The sequence below is a fragment of the Stegostoma tigrinum genome, chromosome 30 (genome assembly GCF_030684315.1).
Source record: "Stegostoma tigrinum isolate sSteTig4 chromosome 30, sSteTig4.hap1, whole genome shotgun sequence".
NCBI classification, from domain to species: domain Eukaryota; kingdom Metazoa; phylum Chordata; class Chondrichthyes; order Orectolobiformes; family Stegostomatidae; genus Stegostoma; species Stegostoma tigrinum.
In genome coordinates this window covers 44,031,676-44,053,280 of record NC_081383.1, presented here as the reverse complement: position 1 = coordinate 44,053,280, position 21,605 = coordinate 44,031,676, and the positions used below count along the sequence as shown (strand labels likewise).

The following is a 21,605-nucleotide window of genomic DNA, read 5'->3' as shown; positions in this document are numbered from 1 at the left end:
GTTTTTTAATCTAAAATTGTGCGTACTAATCCTCCCTAACCTAGTTAATTGAAACAAACTGTTGCTTAGTTTGACTACAGCGATGTCTGTTAATATTTTAGCAGTATTTCCACCTCCAAGTACAATGATTGAAAACTTCAAAATTTTACCTTTTCAAAAATGCAAGTGGAATTTTGAAGTACGCTGCCTTAAATTTTTTTTTAATTTCACCTGCTGTCAGCACTAATTACAAATGTAACCTGGATAAAGATTTTGGAATCTATCCTGAAATTTTTATTTCCAATAATGTTGGAAAGTAACGAAATAAATTTTGCTGAAATACTTCGATATCACTTAGCTGGCTTGTTTTTTAGTGCAATTTTAATGTATCTTGATCTTTTGTGTGCATGTTTAACATGTTCAGTCTGCTGGACCTACCTGTCCTCGGTTAAGTATCACTGCTCCAGGTTAAAAAAATGTCAAATCTGCACTTTTGGCTGATACTTTGGGTTGAAGCCTTCAAATAGAAAAGCAGCCTTAAAAATACCAATGGGTTGAGGCGGTACTTAATCATAGTATGTGATACAATGCAGAAGAAGCCCTTTGACTTAAATCAACCATTTTCAGATTCTTTACATTCTACTTTTGCAAAACAAAGACAACTTTGAAAAAACAAAATGGTAAAATACTGGTTGCACCTATAAAAAGAAAAATACTATGATATTTTAGATCTTTATCACTCTGATAAAGCCCACTGTTCTAATGAAGGCATTACCAGCAGTTAGTTTATTACTAATGAAGAAACGCGTACTTTTTTGAAATCATGACTTTTGGAGTAGAACAGAAGTAGTAGTAGGAACAAACTAATGACGCCTGTTGCACCTGTGTTTTTTGTTGTGTTTGTGGCTGCTGTTAGACTCTCGCGCTCTGTCTCTCGTTCTCTCTCTCTGTCTCTCGTTCTCTCTCTCTCTCTCTGTCTCTCGCTCTCTCTCTCTGTCTCTCGCTCTCTCTCTCTGTCTCTCGCTCTCTCTCTCTGTCTCTCGCTCTCTCTCTCTGTCTCTCGCTCTCTCTCTCTGTCTCTCGCGCTCTCTCTCTCTGTCTCTCGCGCTCTCTCTCTGTCTCTCGCGCTCTCTCTCTGTCTCTCACGCTCTGTCTCTCGCGCTCTCTCTCTGTCTCTCGCGCTCGCTCCCTCCCCCTCACTCTCTTCCCCCAATGTCGTTTTGATTCCCCGGGGTGAAAAAAGGTATTGATGTGATTACAAAGTGGAAGTCCTAGTTATCAGAGGGCATTCAAATTTTAAATGCTGCAATGGAAAATTATAATGGTTGGCACAGACTCATAATAAAGTGATTATCTTTATAGGCAGGAAGTGAGTGTAGTTGATTCAGCTATTTTTATAAATGTGGGTACAGCACCCAAAGCAGAAATTGAAACTCCTGAATCCATTGTTTGGAAGGAAACTGCACAGTAGCGAATCTTGATTACTGGAAATGTGCCCAGAAATGGGATCTGAATGGACAATGGGCACACAAGTATTGTGTTGGGATGGGACTGGAATGATGGTATGAGAGAGATTAGAGGTGTTGAGTTTATTTAACAAATGTATTTTGGAAACCAACTGATACACGCTGAGGAAGCATGGATTTTCAACCATGTGCATTTAGCTAAACATTCGCATTACTTAAATAGCTGAGTTAGTAGTTGAGTAGTTTTCTCATCTAATTTTTTTTGTGGGCTTGGGCAGTAATAGTGGCCAGATATTCACTAAGATGAATGCAGTTTTAGAATAAAGTGATTGAACTTTGTTCTGTTCTCTTGTATGTGACACTTCATCTATACAGGTGGTGGGTGCAAAGGTAGTGACGAATGCTCGTAGTCCTGGAGCACGATGCTATGGATTTGTGACCATGTCAACCAGTGAGGAGGCGACAAAATGTATTGGTAATTTGCACAGAACAGAGCTTCATGGACGAATGATTTCTGTGGAAAAGGTGAGTGCAAAGCAACACGGGACAAATTCAAGTCTGAAAGAAAACAAATGGTGAAAATGCACTTGAACGTGAGCATCTTCGAGAAAAGAGTGGTTAAGTTTTTGAATGAGCTGATCACTTGATAATGGTGTTTTCAGGCACTGATAGGAAGAGTGATTTAGTTAGAATTGATCCAGAAAGTCACTGGATAAAATATCCATTGCTTTTTTTCTAAAAATCTTTACTAATGCAATTGCTAGAAATTTCCAAATGTTTTCTTGATACTTGATTTAATCTCAGTATGGTGCATAAATGTAGTACGAAACTGCTAGGATACTGTTTTGGTGATTTGAAAAGTCTATACCCCTCACTTTTTTGACATCTTTTAAACATTATGTGCTAAGTAAGTGTATTTAAATTTCTAGGTGGAGTTGGGGATTTAGTTTAATAATACACTGCTAAAAGGTAATGCATCAAAATTCTCAAAAGAACTACAAAGTTTTGGTAGCTGTGGCAGTTTACTAGCTCTGCTGTCCTATGGAAAGACAAATCTGATTGCAAATCATTCATTCCAGGACCTTTGTTCACCCCTTGTCTTGAGCTTGCAAACATGTCCGAACATAGTGTTAAATTTTGCAAGTGTGTCCTGGCTGAGTCTTCTGTATAAATGATTTGAACGTCAAACTAGGATAATGCTTCCGGAGCGCTTTCTCGTTCTTTTCCTCTATTGAGAACCTACTGAAGATGCTATTGTCCAAGACACATTGCTGCCTACATGTGTGAATCAAAGGAACCATGTAGTAACTGACATTTGGAGAATTGAGACACAAGATACTATACTGACTTGCCACCTGCAACAGAGTAATTCATTGGCTAAGAGCCTTATGAACATGACAATTATTTTGATTGGATATATAAATGCACACATCAAGAAACTAAATTATGCAATATGCAGCACATGGGATATTTAAGGTGAAAAGTTGAGATGAAAGGCTGCAGAAGCAGGCCGGAGGGGAGGTGCAGCGAGCAAGTGAAAGTCTTTATTTTAAGAAATGTAAAATAACAGAATGTGTACACTGTCCACTGTTGGAAGACCGTTATGATTTGCTGCTGATGAGCAAAGCTGCAAGAAATCAACCAGCCTATAATGTGACAAGTGGAAGCTTGTGTGCTAGGTTTGTTGTGGTTGTCCTGAGCAGATGTGAAATTTGTAAACTTTTAATTTTCAGGCTAAAAATGAGCCTTCAGGTAAAAAACCAGATAAGAAGGAGGACTCAAAAAAGGATCCAAAGTCAGCTTCAAGAGAACTCAGTAGTGATAGGCGCCATTCTGCCGAGTTCAAAACTGACAAGTGAGTTTTTAATACGGGTTATTTGCTTAATAGACTTCTGATATATTCTCAAATGTTTTGGTAACTTCAGCCGAAATTAATAATTCTGAATGTTGAGCATCCTGTCCTTAACAAACAAACAACTATAAAAGTATTGCGTTGTTTTTTTCTGACAGTAAAAGGACTGACTGAAGTGTGAGACAGTAGAAATGACATGACGATTTTAGGATAGGCTGTTATTGCAGGGTTGCGCAAAACGTTACTTGATTATGTTGAAATTTGCACATCATAAAAGGGTCTAGAATTTAATAACAGTGCTGAAGCTGATCAAAACAGGCATTCTGCTGTGACACTACAACATGTGAACTGAGCTTTACAGGCATTGTAAGAGGGGTTTGTCTGTTGATCAGTTATGCTTTGATCAGTTAACCTTTTTCTGCTAAGCTTGGAAATTGAAAAAAAGTTACACCACTTCTTTTCTAATCTGTAATGATTCAAGTTATAGACTCAAAGCTTTACGGTAAGGAGATTGAAAATCGCTGCCCAGTCCTGCTCAAGAACTGCCTTTTAGGCAATGTATCAATGCATACTTCTCACAAGCCTTAAAATCTCTGCCTAACTTTGACTACAAGGGATCTCCATACTCAGAAATGGGCAACCTGCTTCACTTAAGAATACCTTGTGAATAATGAGCTGATCAATTGTGACCAGTTTTAAGAAAACTCTCGTCTAAGTATTGATTTTATTTTGAATAAACTTTGAAAGATTTCTCTTAGAAAGTGATGTCATGCTACTGTGAAGTATTGCTGCTCTTATCTATGTGGTGAGTCACCAACTCCAGTCCTCAAACGGTGTAGATCTAGAAACTGAACAGAACCACAGCCTGCAATGATTGTTACTGTGTTCCCTCTTGTGGATAAGAGTAGAAATGCATCATAGTAGCATGCCAGCACTTTTCAAGAGAGTATTGGTGGCAAAGTGAGATAAAATCAAGCACATTTAAACCTCATTCTCAAAACGAACCGAAGACCTCCACTTGGTGAACTGAAAGTTAGGTATTGTGCACCATAAATGTTGGGGTGAACAAACTGAGTTGTCAAAAAATTATACAGCAAAGTTGTGCTTTTGCTCAAAGAAATCTTCGAGGTACTTGAGAAAATTCATGAATGGAGATGTGACCAATTTTGTTCACTAGCAAACCTTGAAAGGTCTATCAGTAACAAGCCCGCAAGGAAGTTTGGTATATTGGCAAGTAACTCACCACCTGACTCTCCAAAGCTTGTCCACCATCTACAAGGCTCAAGTCTGAAGACCATAAGACACAGGAGCAGAAATTGGGCCACTTGCCCCATTGAGTCTGCTCTGCCATTCAGTCATGGCTTATGAATTTATCAACCCCATTCTCTTCGCTCTTCCCCACCCCCACCCCGCCTGTAACCTTTGATCCTCTTAACAACCAAGAACCTATCTATCTATCTCTGTCTTAAATATACTCTATGGCCTAGCCTACACACCCTTCTGTTGCAAAGAATTCCAAAGGTTTCTCCTTGTTTCTGCTCTAAAGGATCTTCTGTTTACTCTAAGGCTGTGTCCTCTAGTCCTAGCCCCTCATGCTAATAGAAACGTCCTCCCAAGGTCGACTCTTTCCAGGCCTTTCAGTATTCTGGAAGTTTCAAATTAGATGCCCCCTCCTCATCCTTTCAAACCCTATCGAGTATAGACCCAGAGTCCCCTCACATCCCTCGTATGTTGAGTCTTTCATTCCTGGGATCATTCTCGTGAACCTCCTCTGAACGCGCCCAGGGCCAGTACATTGTTCCTGAGATATTGGGCTCAAAATTGCTCTTGGAGCTGGATGAACATAGCAGGCCAAGCAGCATCTTAGGAGCTACTAAGATGCTGCTTGGCCTGCTACATTCATCCAGCTCCACACTCTGTCATCTCGGATTCTCCAGCATCTGCAGTTCCCATTATCTCTGATACAGTTATTTCTTCTTGAGTTGTCTTCCGTTGGTCTTTGTAGGCACCCCAGTTCCCTGGCTTCCCACTGTCCTTCTCCGCATTATATGCTTCCTCCTTTGATTTTATGCTGTCCCTGATATCCCTTGTTAGCTATGGTTACCTCGTTCTCCCTTTAGTATGATAATTATTCCTAAGCATCAATTTTTGCTGTGTCTCCTGAATTACTCTCAGAAGCTCCTGACATTGCTGTTCTGCTGTCTTCCCTGCTAGGCTCTTCTCCCAGTCTATTCTGGCCAGCTCCACCCTCATTCCTCCGTAGTTGCCTTTATTCAACTGTTAGTACCATTACACCTGATTCCAGCTTCCCTCAAATTGCAGACTAAATGCACTCATTTTATGGCCACTGTCTCTTAAGGATTCCTTCACCTTATGCTCCCTTATAAAGTCTGCCACATCATTTGAACCCGAATTGCCTGTTCCCTAGTGGGCTTCTCCACAAGCTGCTCCAAAAAGCCATCTTGTAGACATTCTACAAAATTCCATTTCTTGCAATCCACTACCAACCTGATTTTCCCAGTCTACATACATACTGAAACACCCCATAATTGCTGTAACCTTGCCTTTCTTTACACCAGGAAATGGAAAAGGCATGTATCTTGTGCTCCACAACCTGACTACTGTCTGGAGGCCTGTATGTAACTCCCGTTATTTTTTTAAACCCTTGCAATTCCTCAGAGTGCAACGTGATCTTGATTGGGTAGGCCAGTGGGCCGAGGACTGGAAGATGGAGTTTAATTTAGGTTAGTGTGAGGTACTGCATTTTGGAAAGGCAAATCAGGGCAGGATTTATACACTTAATGGTAAGATCCTGGAACATATTGCTGAACAAGGAGACCCTGGAGTACAGGTTCATTTGTTCGTTGAAAGTGGAGCACAGTAGATGGGATTGTGAAGAAGGTAAAAACTGAAAGAACTGCGCATGATGTAAATCAGGAACAAAAAGCAAAGTTGCTGGAAAAGCTCAACAGGTCTGGCAGCGTCTGCGAAGAAAAAAATCAGGTAATGCTTCCGGTCCGGTGACCCTTCCTCAGAACTTTTTTTTTCAATCCATAGTGGGATTTAGGGTAGATGCTCTTCCCCAGTCACCAGTTTAACAAAAGCATTTCCTACCAGCTGAATAAGTGATGTTACTTTGAGGGTTGCACAGCAATGTGGGGGTGTTGATCGGGATTCCAAGAAGTAGATGGGAAAGAAGGCTTTGTTGGGGTGCAGGGGTGAGGGAGAGGAAGGAAACTCCAGTTGGGGTGGCAGAAGAAGGAATGAGGTTCCAATAGGGTATGGAGGATTGTAGCCGGAAGGAGACTCCAAGACAGATTGAATGTGATATGGGAGGAGACTCTAAATTAAAATGAAGTTTAAAATTTGTAAATAAAGGACTATTTAGCTAATCAGAGCCAGGTCATGTTGAAATCATTAAGGTGATGACTCTTGCAAATCAGCATAAGGCTGCATAAACTCAGGAGCTAGTATATAAGCGAGAAATTTAGCGGATGTGGTTGCAATGCATGCTGTCAATTGTTGAATTTAAATTCAAACTCTGAAATGGGAACAAAAATTATAGAAACTGCCTGGTTTAAAATCTTCTGGTTTTGTGCAGCAGCATCATCAGTGGTACTGCATTAGTTCTAAATTCATCAGTTTAGAGTGGTAGCCATATACATGTAAAAGTTTGTTATTTTGCAGAATAGCTTGTTGTCTTATGCCAATTTAGTTATCATGGTGTCTTATTAAGGTTATTGATTAATTTCTCACTGAGTCCAAATATACCATATCAACCCAGGTACAGCAAATATTGTTACTTGATGACTGCATCACTTGGAACCATCGAATCCTTACAGTGTGGAAACAGGCCATTTGGCCCAACAAGTCCACATTGACTCAGCAGAGTATCCCATCCCGACTTACTCTCTCCAATCTATCCCTGGATTTCCCATGGCTAATCCACTTAACCTACACATCCCTTGACACTGGGCAATTTAGCATGGCCAGTCCACCTAACCTGGACGTATTTGGGCTGTAGGAAGAAACCAGAGCACTTGCAGGAAACCCACAGAGACAGTCACCTGAGGCTGGAATTGAATCCAAGTCCCTGGCGCTGTGAGGCAGCAGTGCTAACCACTGAGCCACCGTGCTGCTGTTCATCAGTGAGTTTTAAGAATCAAAAAGTAGGTCCCAAGAAGAGTGCTCAAAAATTAGGGCAGAGCAACAGACGCTCCATGACCACTCCAGGCTACTTGGCTGTCTCATTTGATCCCTTTCAAAACTGCACTTTTTTTAAAATCAGTTTGAAAACTCTTCTACAGCTTATAACTGTAACCTTTTAAATTTTCATAAAAACCCAAACAACAACAGATTTGTCCTAAATGCTTTAATTAATTACTTATGTCAATTTTTTTTTCCATGAAATAGCTTTGGAAAATTGAGTTTTAGTTGGTATCTTTCTGTTCCTAAAGTAATCTGCAAATCACGTGCTTTTATTAGGCTTATTCATGTGTGGAGGTGTTTGATGGTAAACTCTTTAAAATGTAAACAAATTTTGAAAAGAACAAGAGTACTTCATTTTCTGCGAACTACTTTTGAAGTGTGTTGTATAAGTGGTCTCATGATTTTTAAGGAAAATAAGTTCTGTAACTGAAGCTAATTGCTTATCACTTAAAGATTTTAGTTAGGATACTAATAAATTTCTTTTGTATCATACTTGGGAACCATATACTCATTTGAGCAGGTAGATGTAACTTTGGTTCAGTGTCTCATTTGAAAGTTAACTGCATAACAATGCAGTTATCCCTCCTAATTGCATTGAAGTGTTATCTTGTATGTCATTTTCAAGTTTTAAGGGAATAAGCCAACAACCGGGAATGTTTTGAGCGATTGTCTCAATTAATTAATAACTTGTCTTTCATTCATGGAAGACTGGGAGAAAAGAAAGAATTCCTTTGCAGCTGGATTTTATGAGCTTGAGAATTTGACTTTTTGATGATTAACTTGAAAGGTATCCTTAGACTTTGCAAAACAAAACTGATTACAGTGAGAGACACTAATATCTCCATGAAATAGGTACATTACTTTGACTGAGATTGAGTGACTGACCTGACACTAGTTTATTGCTGGGTGTGAGCAGAGAACATCTAATCCTCAAGTCTGATCACTTAACATCTTGGTATACACAGAAGCAAGCTGACAAGCAGTGGCAAACAGTGCATTAATGATGTCATTCTAAAGTGTAGTTGCTTTTGACATATTAACAGTGTATAGTCTGTTGTTAAATCTGAGACATCTGTTTTAATGTGCACTGTGAAATCTAATTTGTGCTTTAGATCTAGCAGTGGAAAAAAAGACGATAAAAGAGAAGATTCTAAGAAATTAGATGATCGGAAGAAAGATTCAAAGGATGAAAAGAGAGATGACAAAAAAGATTCAAGGAGTGAAAGAAAGACTGGATCATCACATGCTGGTGGAAGCAGATCAGGTAAGCTGTGTTAAGTACCTGTTGGGAAAGGATATAACAATTTGATGAAACAAATGACAGTACTGGGTTCTTGTAAGCTTCTAGAGTTGTGGTAGTGTATTCTCGCCAACACATCTTTTGCTGCATCCATTTAGACAACTGAGTTTGAGCTCTAGATGTTAAAACACCATCTAAAGTTAGCTTTTGACTTGTGTTTTTTTCATGCTGGTGTCGAATTACCTATTGATATCATTTCTGAAATTAACTTAAAACCATGCTTTGTTACCTTTTCAGGAAGTCGAGGTTCAGAGAGAATTGTAGTTATGGATAAATCTAAGGGAGAGCCAGTTATCAGTGTGAAAACAAAATCCAAAGATGAAGTGGTAAGTACTCCAAATTGTTTCACTCAACCAAGACAGTCTCTCAGCTCAATCAAGATGAATTTGTGTCTTTTCCATGTAGTTCCAGACAATGAAAAATACCTAGTATGAGAGAGTGGGAACTGTTTTTGAAGGAATTCTGCATGGTGAAAAACCTGTAATTTGATCAAAAATAAGAGATTGCCAAGTAACATTTAGTGACAGGTGTGGAATTGTCATTTCCTCAGGTGCCCAACTTTATTACCTTTTCGTTATTCTAAAATTATTAGCAGTTAACTGATCGCTTGTGCTGAAATGCCTTGATCAATAATTCTTCGGAATGAATGCTTGGTGCATTAACTAAAGTTGCACTGAATTTTAGAGTTCTGTAAATTTGTTTCAATAAACTAGCAAGTATATACATGACGAAAGTCAGTAATGTTCAGGCAGTTTATAATTGTGGTCTGAGCCCAGTATAAGCATGTAGATGTTAATCATATTGGTTACTGTTCTGTTACATTTTGGAGTTGTAAATTTCATGGCTGTGGACTTATAACGGGAATGAGACTTTGATCCCTTTCTTGTAACTTCCATGCAAAATGAAGTTGTTGCCCTAAACCATTGCCTGACCTGATTCCTCCATAGGTCACTTTCAGTGATGAGGGCAGCAGATTGCAATCAGAAACATAAAAGTAGTATTAAGGGCCCATGTTCTGTTGAGCGCTTTCTGTCCTCATTACAAATAGACACAATCAGAAGGGTAACGTGGGCAGAAAGCCTCTTCACAATTTAAAAGAAAGACTTGGATAGGCACTTGAAATGCTGTTACCTACAGGGCTGTAGACACCAAGAGCTGTAGTTTGTATTAGCCAGGATAGCTTTTTTAATTAGTCAGCATGACGATCTCCCTTTTGCCATACCTTTCTAAGAAGCAGCTGTTCGTGAAACTGGGAAAACTGTATCAAGGTAGAAGGAAATACGCATATTAAAAAGCAAATTTAAATAATGGTAATGTGGGTAGAGCATCACAAAAGCTTCTGCATTCTTCCTAAAATGTTTATTTTTATGGTAGTTCAAAGTTTATATTTTTAATTGTTCTGGCATCCACAAAATTTGGTGTTACAGTTGGCATAAACTGCTGTATCAAATTCTATCTAATAGTAGATCCTGTATCCATGTCCGAATGGGAAAGCACAATGCACTGAGCTAGGGAAAAAGAATGTGACCATGATTTGTTTTCAACTGCACAAGCACTTATCAGGGTAAACAGCTGGCTAACCTGATTCTGGCCTTTGGACTATTGCTGGAGAGCAGTAGCTGGAGGCTGAAGGGCATTGTGGACTTGAGAGGAAGAAAATCTACTTGCTTGATCTACAGACAACATTTAGAACTCATGTATACACTCCAACCCAAGGGCTGGCAAATGAATTCGGAATTTGTCAGGGCCTGGTTGCCACATCTCCTGAAAATGAGTGCTAGACCTACTGAAGATTCAAGCTATGATCACTGGGGGAGCACAAAGGCATATGGCTGACATGAGAATTACTACACTGAGAAGTAATGATTCTGCAGATACACCAAATGGTAATATCTGTCTGAAAACATTAGCAGGAGAAAATGAATTTCTTAACTCCATGAGTTAGATAAGGTAACATTATAGGTCTGCCAAGGAAATGGACTTCAGCCTGCAAATGAGCACATTAAAGAGTGCAGATACTGGGCTTAGTGTATTCCTGATCAGCGGGTATCATGCTTGTGCTCTTTTGAGTTACTACTTCATAACATCGGGCAAAATTAATGTAGCTGTAGTTTTTCTGTATAGAAAGCGTAGATGGAAATTTGAAGGTCCTTGTTTAGGACAGCAAGTTTTTTAAATGTCGCAATTGGGCGGTAATAACAATCCAGCTCAGACTGGAATGGACATTGGTTTTCTCAGCTGACTGTGCATTGCTAAGTGAAGTAATTGTGAAACAGCATGATAGACCTGTGGCATAGATTGCCCCTACAACTTCTGGTCATGAGAAAGACAAGACTAAAAAGAAAGGAAGATTGTCATCACAGGATGCAGGAGGCTGGTGTTTATGCAATCTTCATGCCATACTTCCATGAAGGTGCCGTGAACTGGATGACAAATGGATCCCCACCAAAAACAATGCCTTTTGTTACCAGGAGCCCAAAAAAATTCCCTTTTGAAAGAAGTGGGTGCCACTAACTGATTTCTTGAGGTTGATGATGAAAATTACTGCGTTTGAATGCAAAATTGATTCTAGAGGTTTATTTCTGGCACAGAGGAAATTTCTTCTTTGGATCCCGTAACAATTTTAGTTCTCCTAGTTCATAGGTTGCCTATTGTCAGTCACTTCTTTAGTCAGTCTCTCTTAAGTTGATTCATTTGGTCTTGCCCAGTTAAACATTATCAAAGCCTGAGAATCTGGGTGGGATGGTCTCTGGCAGGTCAGTGTACTTGATGGACTGATTGGCCCCTCCACATTTGGGAGATTATGTGAATCTGTGATTTTTACTGTTGTCTAATTTTGTTGCTTTTACCTGTCTGTTGATTGAGTCTGACTCACCTATTTTCGTCGAGATGATCGATTCTCATTTCACTACCATCATATCTGATAACAAAACTCATCAGTCTAATGGAGAAGAGTTGTGCAAGGATCATTGTGTTTGAACAGTTATTGAAATCCTCACTATCTTTTCAGTGTTTCTAGGGAACTGACCTACATGATCTAAATTTAATTTCTGTACACTATATTCTTCCCGACTTATACAATCAAGTCATAGGAACCAGGGTTCTCGCTGTTTTAACACATTTAACATACTCAGCTCCGTGACTTGCTCTTTCTCCTTCTATAGCTTCAAATCATGAAGTAAGACAGTCTTTCTTGATTGTTAATTTTAACTCCACGGTGCTGGCTTTTACTGAGTTGAGTAATAATATCTTTTTAATTTTTTGGTGCTGCAGCCCCATCTTTCCCATTCTGCCCTGGGGGGAATGCTCTGTGACCGTTTATGACCCTTTGTTTAAGAAATGGCTGTGCCTTGGATTAGTCTTAATATTGTAAAACAGACCTATATTGTATCTGCAGTTTGAGCTATGCAGTATTAAAATTTTTATTTTCTTTGTTAAATTAGTCTGCAAAAAGTCAGGACAGCAAATCGGATAGCAAAGAAAAAGATAAGAAAGACATGCTGTCCTTTGATAAGATCAAAGAGCAACGGGAACGTGAACGGCAAAGGCAACGTGAACGGGAAATTCGTGAGATAGAAAGGCGCAGGTGAGACCAATTTTATCAGCCGTAATGGGCCTAAGTTTCAGTTCAGTTTTGTTCATGCAACATTGCAAAATACCTATTAAAAATATTTACAGTGTATCAACTTAATATTAAATGAGGACCAAGAACGCTAACTCTGATTCAAAGCTGAAATGCATGGCATATGGATTTGTTTGGATCTGTTAAGTGATCCTCTGTGTACTCCATGCTATATAAAATTACTGTGCCAAACCATTGACTAGTCTAGATCTACTGTGAACTGGCTCACTGATGGGCTCAGTACATTAGGATGCATAAATTTAAAAATTAATGTAATATTTTTGAACATTCTTAGATATTTATGTAAATTTTCCCTGAGCACATTAGGTTTGCAAAGCAGGGACATTTGAGTGATCCGTAGGAAGTAGCCATTTCTCTGCAGCCCCAAGGATTCTGTTCCTGAGAACCTTTTGCAAATGATGAAATCCATGAGTGCAGAGCTCATTAAAAATAGCTTTAAAACTATGGATATGATGACCTCAGACTTAAGTTCAGAAGTTTATTAAGGATTTGTGAATTTGATATACAATTTGAGCGAACACTACTCAGTGTATGAAAAGGCTTAATTGAGTTTTAAAGGTGGCCTTTGTGAACATTGGCATTGTATTAATGTAATCTATATAGTATGAAAACAGTTGTGCCGTATTAAAATAGCTCTAATCAAACACCACCGTTTGACAATCCTTGATAAATGTATATGAATCTAAATAAACTATGAAAATCAATTTGTCTGACTTGCTGCAATTTGACACCAAATGGAAGGCACACCACATTTTGTCACAGGATAAGCAATTTATAAACATTCATTCTTTAGCAAAGTGACAGAGGATGCAATAATAATTACAAAACTATTAAAATTAAGCCCAAACTTACTTTACCCGAAATAAATACTCATTGTCAAACCGCTTTGTGTTATTCATATACAGTAGTGGGGAAAAATAAACTCATGGAGTTGTGTATTCCTACCACAGATGTTGATTGGGATGTTCTCTCAATCCTATTGATTCTTAACAATAATATCATGTTGTTTGCAAACCACTTGACAGCCTAAATTCGCTGACAAATTGGTTGGACCTGAAGTTCTTTCATTTTCCTTTAGTTTCACTGTCCCTGAGTTTAGTTTTTCCTGTTGTCCCAATAAGTGGGAAAGAGCATTCAGCAGAAATAGGGTCAGAGATGGTTTGCACTGCCTCTGGAGGTTCCTGTTCGTATTTCACTCATTGGTCCAATTGCAACTCTGCAGACCCTGTCAAAAAGCTGTTGCAAAGCTAAGTTCCCCATAGCCCACGATAGATGTGTCAATTTATTTGGACTCTGTGTCCCAAAAAAGCAGCATTGTCTCATACACCATTCGGCTTCACCAGTCTTCTTCCAAGCTACAAACAGTTTTCTTACGCATCGTTCCTTTTCTTGGAAGAAATAGTCTTTGGATATAAATGGGATGTTTCCATCCAAGGAATGGATAAAACCATTGATGTGTGAATAATATCATTTTGATGCATATGGCAGTAAAATATTCCACCACCACCAAATCTACAGTGCAGATCACCATAAGGCTGCTGGAGTCCTCTGTAAATAGAGGTATTTAAATCGTACCTTTTTTAATGTCAAAAGCGCCAGAAATGGTGCAGAGGAGAGGTATATCAAACAATAAAGAAAAAGTTGAATGTAATGGAAAACATAGATGACTAAACATTTGCAGACTTTTTAATGCTTGGGAGAGAGTAGGCAAATAGAGAGTTTAAGCTGCTAGGTCGAGAGATGATCAAGATGGCTGGAGGTCCATGACACAGTTCGCAAGCAAGTGGAGTCACTGTATAGCAAGGTTGAAAGAGAATCTGGCATTGTTTTGTTGACCAAATCCATGAAAAAACTTAGTAATAGAGGTGAATATTGTTTTTGCCTCCAGCATTTCAGTATCATTGAGGATGACAAGAGAGCAAGGTACCATTGCAAACATGATGTAGGTTTGAATGAATGAAAACAGCTGATAAGATCATGGGGAAGTTGAATCTAGCTGTGATAGGTGTAAATGATTTCAACGGAGACAGGCACTGTTTTGAAGGTAGGCATACAGATGCCTTTGTGCTGTAATATGAAATTTGAAATCCCTCTAGGTCACGTCTCATGCTCAGATTGGGCATTGGTTTTTGGTAAGGTTTTAGTTAGAGATACAGTCTTGAAATTGTACTGAGATTTTCCTCAAGCTGACATAAATGGGAGATAGTTAGATTGTGCTGCTTTTTTAGAATGTTAGCAGTTTTGATGTAACTGGAGAAGAAAAAAATCATTTGTAAATATCAAAGTTGAATATAACAAATCTGCTCGGCTACTTTCTTTGAGGAAGTTTGTATTGAGAACACAATCTTGAAATTATCTATGATAAATGGCGCTTTTATTTCAACAACTGGTGTTGACGTGTTTTTGAAATTAACTGAAGATCTATTTCCCTCTAACAGAGAACGAGAGAAATGGGAGAGAGAGCGTATGCGAGAGCGTGAAGAACGTGAGATGCTCCAGCGGGAAAGGGAGCGGCTTGAAATTGAAAGAAAGCGTCTTGAGAGAGAGCGGCTGGAACGTGAAAGGCTAGAACGGGAGAGAATCAGAATAGAGCAGGTACAGCAGTGGTCCAAGAAGAATACATATAGTTACATTTTAGCTATGCTTATAAATTCAAAGTGCATATAAAGGTGTACTTTAGCTACTTTTGATTCAGAGGTGGACAAGATCATCTCGTTATATTTTGAGTACGTTTAAACATAAGGACTAATGCCTAACTGATATTTTAGTGTAAAAATAATAGGATATAAGAGATACATCGGCTAAATAGAAATGATTAGTAGATTGAAGAAAGCAAGTTTTTTTAAAATTATTGATACAATAAAACTTTCCCCTTTGCACAGGAAAGGAGGCGAGAGCAGGAGCGCATTAATAGAGAGAAAGAAGAACTCCGACGTCAGCAGGAGCAAATGCGTTATGAGCACGAACGCCGTGGTGGTATCAAAAGACCTTATGATGGTGATAGGTAAATGTTTAATCTCAAATCCTGATCACCGTTCACTGCCTACTTGGTATTGTGTGTAATCTTAAAAATTGTTTTAATCTTCACCTAGACGGGATGATCAGTACTGGCCTGATCAGAAACGTATGGCCCTTGACAGTGACAGCAGGTACAGCAGTCATGGGGCAGACTTTGGCCGTCCAGATAGGTTCAATGACTTTGATCACAGAGATCGAGGTCGGGGATTTCCAGATATGCAGGTTGACAGGTGAGTTACAATTGGAAGTAGACTACGTATTGCATGTTAGAATAATGACACTGGGCTAATTACAGTAGAATGTTAATTGTATTTGTAACTCATTTGATTTAAGGGCTTTAAAGCATTGATTGTTATCTATATCTATCCTTATAATTTGAGAATCCTGTACGTGCTGCAATGCTATAAAATTAGTGAATTTAACTCATATGAAATTATGAAACTTCAGTGTAAACTTGATGAACAAATAAACTAACGTGCAAGGGTGAAGCCGGTGTAAGTGAAACTCAGCTTCTCTCAATGCAGGATAACAAAGTGTGAAGTTGGATGAACATGTTCATCTAGCTTCGCACTTTGTTATCTTGGATTCTACGGCATCTGCAGTTCCTATTATCTCTTATCTCAGTGCAGGCTTTGGTTTTATATATTTCCAGCTCATGATTACAAATGGAGGAATTCAAGTTGTTTTGTTCCAATTTTTTTTTAAGCCATTTTCTTCAAAATGGTCACTTTACGTATTTGATAAGTCTGCATTTTGGTTGTCAGTGTCTTACTGGCAGTTGCTAGTCCCAAGTACTATTTGTGGAAAATTCATTTGCAGTTTAAAATAATATTGTTACTTTTGCCTAGGATATCATAGATCACAGAATCCCTAGTGTGGAAACAGGCCCTTTGGCCTAACAAGCCCACACCAAACCTCAGACCAGACCTATCCTATGGAAAATTTAGCATGGCCAATCCACCAAGCCTGCACATTTTTGGACTGTGGAAGGAAACTAGAGCACCTGGAGGAAACCAACGCAGTCATGGGGAGAATGTGCGAACTCCACACAGACAATTGCCCAAGTGTGCAATTGAACCTGGGTCCCTGGCGCTGTGAGGCAGCGGTGCTAACCACTGATAGTCATTATTAGTAAATTGAGAATTCTGATCTTATAAATGGCCATCTAACATTAGTTTAACTGTTTATCCATAAATTGCTTAATGATGCTTAAAATTTAAGAGATGAGAGAAGTAGGCTCTTGCATTTCATCTCGTATATAGTGTCACACTCTTAAGATCTGATGTAGTGCAAACTAAAAAGATTGAATGTTTTGCACCATGTCCACCAAAGTTGAAATTACCAGTGGTTATCCATCATTTTCCACACCAGCCAGCTTTGCTCGATTCAAAATATTGAAAAGTATTTTAATTATATCTGATGTGGAATGACTGCCACAGGTTCTTTTTTCTTTTTTTTTATGCAACTGACAATTTGAGGACAACTATCCTGTCACTCTTGGTTGCCTTATGGTCTAGGGCACACAGAAAGTGTTCTGATTACTCACTCTATGGACTGTCTTAAGACACAGATCTGAACTAAATTTTGTATTTTGTTTATACTGGTTGTCATTACTTATTTTCATGTGAAAGTCCATTTGGCCATATTGTTAACATGGTGTCTGTTAACTAGACGAATGGATCGGTTTGACCGCAGAGACAGTGGTCCACCACGTCGGGATGAAGGTCCATTTGGAGGAAGGTTTGACAAGAGGCTTGAAGGATTCCATGACAGGCGAGGTGGTAGTCGAGGCCGTGATATGGTCATGAAATCTGGTAGAGACCACGATAGACACCTTGATCATGGTTCCCATCGCAACCACAGTCCTCGGCGCGAATCTCCACGAAGAGGCCCACCACGTGGTAACTGGAAGCCTGATAGGATGCCAGACAGGCGTGACTCTGGGTACGAATTTAATTGCTAAAGTCTGAAATGTCATGTTCCACGGATATTGGGATTAATTGGCTGAGAAGAAGTATTAAGAGTGTGTAGAGATGTGATATGTGTCTGTTTGAGTTTCTTTGATTGTCGCTGCATGATCTTTTAGGTGATAATCTGACAATGAAACCATTCTTAGTGCATGTCCTTGTCTTGTAGGGAGTTAGTAATTGTCACAGTGAATAATTAGGTTTGTGGGCCCACAACAGATTATTGAAAAGTGCTAGGGCCTAAAAAAGTTAAAACATCTCCTGTTCCTCATGGGATTATCCAAGGACGCTAAAAGAAGTAGCTGCAGAGATAAAGTCATAGAACTTGTCCACTGCATATAGAGGCCATTGAACCTGTGTCAAACCTTAAAGAGCTGCCTACCCTATCCCTGTAACCATGTGTTTTAGCACTCCCAGACACTATAGGATAATTTAGCATGGTTTGGACTGTGGGCAGCAACGGGAACACTCAGCAGAAACCCATGCAGGTGCAGGGAAAACACGCAAATTCCACACTCACTGTCACCCAAGGCTAGAATTGACCTGGGTCTTCGTGCATGTGAGGCAGCAGTGCCACTTTGCCATCCAGGTGGATAGTGGATGTACTGATCTTGTCAAAAATTCTTAGGTTCTGGAAAAGTCCCAAAGGATAGTGTAATACCTTTAAGGGAAGAAGACTATAAGAGTGACAATTGTAGGGTAGTTAGCTTAATATTTGTTGAAACATGTTGGCATCTATTATAAAGTAATAGGAATGCTTTTGGAAATACATTTAATCAAGCAAAGTTAGTGTGGCTTCGTGAAGGAGAATCCTTTGAGGAGATATCAAGATAAATAGATCATTGGAAAGCAGCCATTTTGAAGTATTTCACGTTTCAGAAGGCATTTGATAAGGTTCCCCCCCATGTAAGTCTACTAAAGGTTAAAAACCCATGATATTGGGAGGAATTACACTAGTACAGGATAGAAGATTAGCTAAAATAGAGTTCGGGGAATTTTAAGCTAACAACCTGTAACTATTGGAGTGCCTCAGGGATCAGTGCTGGGGCCTCAGCTTTTTACAATATATTGTGATGACTTGCTGGGAATGTGCTATACCAAAGATTGTGGATGGCACAAAAGTAGGTGGGATGGCAGGTGGTGAGAATGACAGTCTGCAGAGGACGTAGGCAAGTGGGAAAAAGTCTTGGCCAGTGGAATATAATGCGGGAAAACGTGAGGTTATGCATTTTGGCAGGAGGACTAGATTAGCTGAAAATGTTTCAAATGGAGCAAAACTGCAGAAAGCTACAGATCAGTGATTTGGGAGTCCACATGCGTAAACTTCACCGAGCTAGCGTACTAGTTCAGTGGGTAATAGTTGGCCTTTATTTGAAATGAAATGGAGCATAAAAGTGGGGATGTTTTTGTCGGCCCACAGCAGAATACTGTGAGCAGTTTTGGAACGCTTACCTAAGAAATGATATACTGGCATTGGAGATACTCCAGAACATGTTCACTTAGTTGATCCCAAATGAGGAGAAACTGTTGTGAAAAGAGATTGAGTAGTTTGGGCCTATATTCATGGAATTTAGTGGGGGGAAAAGGCAACCTTATTGAAACTTAAAGAATCCTTGACGGGATAGATGTGATGAGGTGGTTTTCCCTTCTGGAAGAGTCCAGGAACAGATGTCTCAGACTAAATGGTAGCACTTTCAAGACAGGTGAAGAGGACCTTCTTATGAGGGTGGTGAATCTGTGGAATTTTTCACCACAGAGGGCTGTCAAGGCTGGGGCGTCAAGTATATTCAACTGTAATAAACATTTTAATCGGCAAGGGAATGAAGGCTTATAGGGGAAAAGGCAGGAAAGTGGAGTTGAGGATTATCAGATCAGTCATGATCTCTTTGGATGTTGCAGCAGACTCTATGGATTGAATGGTCTACTCTGTCTTGTGGAATTGATTTCTGAGCAAAGCACTGATTCTGAAGTGGAATATGTTTTCCTACAGTGTATTGCTACTATACCATACGCAGGTTCTAAAATAATTCCTTTGGTAAGCATGATCAGTGCAGGAACTTATACCGGATTTATTTAGACACCAAACGACAGAAAAGAAATGAGTTGAAATGTGTTTCGCGAGACCGAAACCCAAATTTCGTTATAAAATATTAAACAAGGGAGTGAGGTACATGGTATCAAAGGCATTATCACAGTTAAATGTCATAATTAAGTGAATTATTCAAATTTCATCAAGATCGAAAGTGGCAGAGTACAGTTTCTAGCTGTGGCACTTTGATTACTTTTATTAATTTGGTCGTGTTTTGTTTCTTTTCTCAGTTCTCGTGGCACTGTTGGTGATAGAGATGGCCAGGTAATACATTTCACTTTAACAAATTTATTAATTCTATATATGTATTTGGAAGCTATCGTTATTAGTACTTTCTGATCTCAAATCAGGATTGTGATCTTTGCGATGTGGGCTAGATGAGGATGAAAACAACTTGAATTCCTTAACTTCTTATCATCAGTTGGAAGTGAATGAAACCAAAATCTATATAATGGGAAAAGCGGGGTTTCACTTTCATTGGAAAGCCAGCGAAAAGACAGTCTGTTACTGAATAACATGGGAGGGTGGAATGATCAGATTTATGTTCCCTTATTGAAATCACTGAGGTAAGTGCCAACTAACTAATAGGTGCACAGCGTTGAGACAGGGAAGTTTAAATGTTGCAGCCTACACTGTAGAGATCTTGCACAACTTCTGAAGGCACATGTTACAGAGAGGTAATGAGAGACATCAGATTTGGGGCAAATTTACTGGAAGCAAGACCTGAAGGTCAGTTTTGGAAATACACACATGTGTATCTAACAGGTGGTGATTCAGTTATAGAGGTGCAGGTGAAGAAGCTCTACAGAACAAACTGATGGAATTGTTTGTTAGGGAATGGCATTTTATTTTGCTATAGGGTTGAGGGTGGTGACAGTGCCTTGTACGTGTATGATGTTCATAATATACTAGTTTCTGAAACTTTGTCATGTTGAACTCAAGCTTTCAGTTGTCTGGCCATCTAATGATTATTCTCAACTGGGAAATAGGAACTTAGGGATTATAGGCAGAATTTTTCTGCCTTAGTGGTAGAGTGTCTTTGTGATTCGTTTTATCTTGCATTAAGTTGTAAATAAGGTCCTGGTTGAGAACTAACTGTTCTGCTAGTGTGAAAAGGGAGGTCAGTACCATGTTATCATGAAGTTACTTGTCTCATCACTAAGCAGTGATATGCTTTGTCACTGCAGCATGAGAACAATATGTTACGAGCTATTGAACATATTAATTTGACAGGAAGATGTTCAAACATTAAAGTGTATTACATCGTTTCTTTGAACAAGCTTTGAAATATTTGTGTTATGTATATTCAGCATTATCCTGATGGAAGGCATGGAGGACCAGAGCGCCACAACCGCGATTCAGGATCACAGCGTGAGGGTTGGGGCGGATCTGCTGGTGGCTACGGACCAGACATGAAACGTGTAGGAGACAACAGAGGAGGAATTATGCCTCGCCAATCAAGGTACGTATTGAGAAAAATGAGGGGACAGGTTGAATGTCTGTTGGAGGAAAGATGGGCTGACCTAGGATGATAAGGCTAGTGAAATTCTGAGAGTATGAAGATAGGTCTGATTTGTCAAGGGAAGTAGTATTTTAGGACTTAAAGGTAGGCAGGAGAGGTTAGTGTGTATGAGAGTTTTCATGCATGCTGATGGTGACCGTTGGAGGAATTGGCAATTTGTGAAGGAGCTCATTGTTTTGGAGATGACCATATTTTATCGATAAGTATTTCAGCTAAAGTAGGCAAAAGAAACATAGGAGTGGGCTGTTCTGTTAAACCTGCTGTACTGGTAATTTAGGTTGACTAATTTGCATCAGCTCCATTCGCTGACATTTTTTCGCTGTTTTTAATACCCATAGCCCTCAAAAATAGGTGATGATGTGGTGGTCTTATCTCTAAAACTATTAATCCAGAGATACAGGTAATTCTGTAGGGACAGTAGGTTGGAATCTTATCATAGCAGATGAATTTAATAATAATCTGGAAATAAGAGTTTAACTATGAAACCATTGCCAATGTCAGGAAAATCTCTGGTTTGATAGTGCCCTGTAGGGAAGGAAACTGCTGTTCTTAACCTGGTC

The 21,605-nt window shown here is 39.3% G+C and overlaps 1 protein-coding gene across 3 annotated transcripts in view; it reads left to right on the top strand.

The window, feature by feature from the left end:
* safb (scaffold attachment factor B) overlaps positions 1–21,605 on the top strand; it is a 66,846-nt gene that overhangs the window by 28,177 nt on the left and 17,064 nt on the right. For all 3 annotated transcript variants that reach the window (XM_048559718.2, XM_048559716.2, XM_048559717.2), the window contains 11 exons: positions 1,821–1,970; positions 3,179–3,300; positions 8,619–8,770; positions 9,044–9,132; positions 12,250–12,392; positions 14,888–15,044; positions 15,332–15,453; positions 15,542–15,697; positions 17,139–17,411; positions 19,754–19,787; positions 20,834–20,985. In XM_048559718.2, the coding sequence (XP_048415675.2) occupies positions 1,821–1,970; positions 3,179–3,300; positions 8,619–8,770; positions 9,044–9,132; positions 12,250–12,392; positions 14,888–15,044; positions 15,332–15,453; positions 15,542–15,697; positions 17,139–17,411; positions 19,754–19,787; positions 20,834–20,985 (1,550 nt within the window). The remainder of the gene's footprint in view (positions 1–1,820; positions 1,971–3,178; positions 3,301–8,618; positions 8,771–9,043; positions 9,133–12,249; positions 12,393–14,887; positions 15,045–15,331; positions 15,454–15,541; positions 15,698–17,138; positions 17,412–19,753; positions 19,788–20,833; positions 20,986–21,605) is intronic.